Source organism: Puntigrus tetrazona, chromosome 24 (genome assembly GCF_018831695.1).
Source record: "Puntigrus tetrazona isolate hp1 chromosome 24, ASM1883169v1, whole genome shotgun sequence".
Classification (NCBI taxonomy): domain Eukaryota; kingdom Metazoa; phylum Chordata; class Actinopteri; order Cypriniformes; family Cyprinidae; genus Puntigrus; species Puntigrus tetrazona.
In genome coordinates this window covers 13,643,604-13,648,557 of record NC_056722.1, presented here as the reverse complement: position 1 = coordinate 13,648,557, position 4,954 = coordinate 13,643,604, and the positions used below count along the sequence as shown (strand labels likewise).

The window sequence follows — 4,954 nt, the reverse complement described above, 5'->3', positions numbered from 1 at the left end:
TATGAGATGAACATTGGTGCAAGATTGCAATAACCAGATCGAAATGGTCTTCGCTGAACGTTTGCCAAGAACCACTGAAGAAACTTTGCTTTTAAGATCGGAACTATGTCTCGTTGAGTTTTGAATTGAGGCAGAATAGGCCAATACACATTACAAGAAAAAATAGTTCAGTTGTTCTCTAAAAAAAAGTCAAATCAAAGTTTGCAGGGAGTTTGATGGAGAAAATCTAAAATCGAGAATTGCTTTTTTACAAAAAAAAAAAAAAAAAAAATGAAGTGTATTTTGTAATGCTGAAAATATTTTACAGCCTACAGAACAGAAAAGAAGTTCTCCTGGGATCAGCCGTGGAGATGTCGGTGTCTCTCTCCAGTCACCCCGCAGTGAGGGACAGGGGTCTGGCCGTCTACCCGTCTTTGCCCGGCGCGCACGGCATCTTCCATCCGCTCAAGTCTCTGGGCCGCATGGTGACCGACGCGCAGACCATCGTGCCCTTTAACTTCGCCGGCGCTCCGTCTTTTTTCAGCCACAACAGCCACCAGACCGCGGTGTTCCACGAGCAGATCCTCAACGTGTCCAGCCTGCCGTATTTCCAGCACGCGCCGCCGTCACAGAGCGCGTACCCCAGACAAGACGAGCAGAGCGGCGGCTCTCAGTCCGAGTTCAGCAGCCCGTCCAGCGGGAAGGCTTCTTCGGCTTCTTCGTCTCCGGTTAAAGTCGGTTTCAGTTGCCTGCAGGCCGCGGATCCATCCCCGGAACGCACGCGTACCTACAGTTTTACGGAGGAAGACCTCTTCACTGTCCTGTACGGATATTCCAAAAAACAAGGGCAAAATGTTGGACATGCCATCTCTGGATTATCATTTCCTCCCAGTACAGGTATATCATAATCATTTTAGTGCGACAGCGAAATTTATTGTGCGGAACAAACAAGTGAAAAACATCTTAATAATTGTAACGTATCGTACGTAGAATGTTTATTCGTTATACGTATATGCCACATTCTTCTTTTAATGTTTAATTTCCAAAATTAACTCCCATTTCTTCAATCAATTAGCCGATCGTCATCATCTCCCTGTCGATACGGAAGGATTTGAACTTCCAGAAGGTAAACGAACCTTTCTTTTTCTCTTTCCTTCTTTCCTTCCTGAGAATTTCCAGCACGACCCACGCAGCCGGCGGTTTTATGGAGTGTGTCTTGCATTTTTCAGGTCTATCGATTCTCCAGACTAATTGTGGAAGCCTTTCCCATTATGGAATATTTGCTGATAAAAGCGCAATTCCAAAAGGCGCCAGGTTTGGACCGTTTCAGGGCAAACTTGTAAACACGAGTGAGATCAAAACCTATGATGACAACACTCTCATGTGGGAGGTAAATAACAAATGTTAATCGAATACAGTTATCGTTTCGATGCAGATTTTGTATAAAAAGTCTGCTGGATCGTCCAGCGACACGACGCATGCAGCTGTTTACGGATGCAAAATAGCTGTATTAAATTCCCAAACTCTTTTTTTTCTCTCTACCTGTGCTAAGATCTTTGAGAACGGCCGCTTGAGTCACTTTGTGGATGGGAGAGGCGCTCCAGGGAACTGGATGTCCTTGGTGAAGTGCGCGCGCTTCCCCGAGGAGCAGAACCTGATTGCTGTCCAGTGTGAAGGCCAGATATACTACGAGGCCTGCAAAGAGATCCGAGCCGGCCAGGAGCTCCTGGTCTGGTACGGAGACTGCTATGTGCAATTTCTGGGTATCCCTCTCACCCTCAAAGATTTTATTGATGACACCGAACAGCTCCCGAGTGAAGGTATGCGCGTAACCTAATTCTTTATAGCTCGACACGGTTCGCTATCTAAGATGATAGCTTCTCAGATTTCCCCCCGTTTCTTCGTTTCAGATTCTGGAGAGGGTTTCAAGTGTGATCGCTGCGGTAAAGTGTTCGCTTACAAGTACTACAGAGACAAACACTTGAAATACACGCGCTGCGTGGATCAGGGAGACAGGAAGTTCCCCTGCCACCTCTGCAACAGGTCTTTCGAGAAAAGAGACCGGCTCCGAATCCACATTCTCCATGTGCATGAAAAACACAGGCCACATAAGGTAAAATATACGTCTTGATTCACTGAAGACTTTAAGGAAATAACAGCCGTGGTGCTGAAAGAACAGCTCCCTTCTAGAAAAGCTGCACTAAACCTATTCCTAGCAAACAAACACCGCAGTCATACTGACATTCTCACACTCAAACCATTTAGCAGCGCATATATATATATATATATATATATATATATATATATATATATATATATATATATATATGCACATATATGGTCTTTCTTTGCGCGTGCTTTTTCTATTCTGGAACGCTGACTTAACTTTTTTTTATTTAAGATCACACGGAATACGATTTTATAATTTATAGGATTATAGCATAATTATTTTTAATTTAAAAAAATATTTTTAAGGGGGGAGGGGGTGAAATGACAGGAACCGACTAATACGATGGGAATGCATTTTTTTTGTAAAACGTGCATTTAAATCTAAATTGTAGCTTTCATTTTCTTTATTCGATCAAATTTAATAGTTCGTTAATAACGCATTGCTACAACAGCCAGGATAGTTCGAAAACAAACACACAATTTAACTGCATTTTAATTTTAACACAGCCATAGCATTATTGCTAGTCTTTTTACGCAGGACACAAAAGCACCCTTTTCGAGGAATGACCCGGATGCGTTAATCTGCTGCCATTTCAGTGCATTTTACCGAGTCTTGAGTGTAATTCGTGTCCCGTTTTTTCCCATCCCAGTGCTCCGTGTGCGGCAAAAGTTTCTCGCAGTCCTCCAGCCTGAACAAACACATGCGCGTGCACTCGGGAGAGCGGCCTTACAAATGTGTTTACTGTAACAAGGTGAGTAAAGCTGGATGCCTTCGAGTAAAATAGCGCTTTTGAGGATCCGGGCGATTTCACGGTGCGCCTGAGCGCTTATTAGCCCTTATTAGAAGACACTTACATGCTAATTAACGGCAGATGCACCTCCACTGCTTTGTGCGCGAGGATTATGCTTTAATTTATGACGCTCGAGGAGACAAAAGTTTGTCTGCGGCTTTGTCGCAACTCGTTTCCTTCTCATTCTTAAAGGTTTTACTTGCGCGTGCCTTTCAGCGGTCGCGCCGCTCTTTCCGCGCTGTTTGCGGACTGCCAGAGAGTTTATTCCAGCAGAATAAACGCTTACCAATGGCTATAAATATGCAAAAAAAAATGTTTATAAGATGGTTAGGCTGTGGAGGGAATTTAAAGAATGTATCATTGTTACCCGCTAATGAAATAGAGTAGCAAACGATTTAAGTCAACGGTATGTTCCTATTCCTGTATGTGCGTGTAGAACATTACCGTTGTTGTTGTTTGTTTGGTGGTCACAGGCGTTCACGGCCTCCAGCATCCTCCGCACTCACATCCGCCAGCACTCCGGCGAGCGGCCGTTCAAGTGCAAGCACTGCGGGAAAGCGTTCGCCTCTCACGCGGCCCACGACAGCCACGTCCGGCGCACGCACTCCAAAGACAAGCCCTTCTCCTGCGACGTGTGTGGAACCACTTTCCAAGAAGCACAAGAGCTGAAGTTTCACATGAAGACGCATAAAAGTACGGAGACGTGTTAATGAGTTCATTCAGTAGCTAGGAAATTTGGGAAGGACCGAAAACGCAGATTAGGGGGTCTATTTTAATGCCTATACGTATTTTTCTGGATTCGTATGATCCATAACAGACCAGGCTATATAGCCTGTATTATTTTCTAACAAATCCCGACTCTCTCCCCTCAGAACGACCGCTTTCGGACAGCTCCGTTGCTCTTCCTGGAGACGAGAACTCGCTCTTCCCCGCCAAAGATTCTTTACATGCACAGAAAAAGCTGGGAGACAGCTTCTCTTTTCCCGGGATGACCAGCATCACCTCCGAGTACAGGCCCTGGAACTAACGCTTCGACGCCCTTTCTGTTTGTTATTTCCCTGCAAAGACGACACGCGTCGATGTTGTTTGGTATCGTGTGTTTTATTTAATGGTCACCTGTCCGCTAAGAAAATATTTTCGCTTTAATCTTTATTATTTTAAATGTTGCTGCTATTTATTAAAACGTATTTGTCTAGAGAAATGTGCGTTTTTGTAGGCCTACTTTTTAAAGTTAGCTCAAAGCAAATATGCGGTGCTGTAACGATGAGCTGCACAACCAAAGCCAGTTAATAAAACCAAAGACCAAATTATTATTATTATTATTATTATTATTATTATTATTATTATTCTGTAATGTCGTTCTTTTGTACAGTCTTTATCATGGGTTGTAACTGCTGTTCAGCCTGTCAGTGTGTGTCGGATCGTCTGCAAACTTGAAAATTAAAATTGATATGAAAAAGCAATGCGTTATTATGTCAGTGTTTTGGTTTCCCTGCAACTTTCTGGAACCCATGAGGGTTTGTGTCTGATTTTAAAACAGCCGGCGCATCATTTTTGTAGCTTTAAAAACCTATTTTTAATTAAAATACAATGAAATGTCCGGCTTAAAATGTTCAGGTTTGAATATTTCTCAAACTTTAATTTGAATGCTACGCGAAAACTAAATGCAACACATTTGCACATTTTACAAAAGATGAGTTGTAGGTGCATCGGTTCACAGGTTTCTCTCCTTTACAGTACTGGGAAAAAAACATTGAAACCATTCATTTGATTAGGATGAAAGGAATGTGAATGTGACGCCTTGAAAATTAATGGATAGATAGATGGTTACACAGTTCCCCTTTAGACTGAGTTTACAGTGTTTTGCTAAATGATGGTCAGCGACAGAAGAGGAGGAGTGAGAACATCCCCCAACAGCAAATTAATGACAATGGACTACTGCAATGAGGTGGTCCAGTGTGGAGAGAATGGAAACAAAGGCGGGCTCGCTGACATCTGCTGCCCCCTGATTGTGT

General features: G+C 43.2%; 1 protein-coding gene across 1 annotated transcript; it reads left to right on the top strand.

Moving 5' to 3' along the window:
• The first annotated feature begins 349 nt into the window (after positions 1–349).
• On the top strand, positions 350–4,138 carry prdm14 (PR domain containing 14). Its single transcript, XM_043227056.1, has 8 exons — positions 350–876; positions 1,055–1,105; positions 1,209–1,369; positions 1,532–1,799; positions 1,890–2,092; positions 2,799–2,900; positions 3,413–3,632; positions 3,812–4,138. The coding sequence occupies exons 1-8, from the start codon at positions 351–353 to the stop codon at positions 3,964–3,966; spliced, it is 1,686 nt and encodes a 561-aa protein (XP_043082991.1). The 5' UTR covers position 350; the 3' UTR covers positions 3,967–4,138.
• Positions 4,139–4,954: the final 816 nt, after the last annotated feature.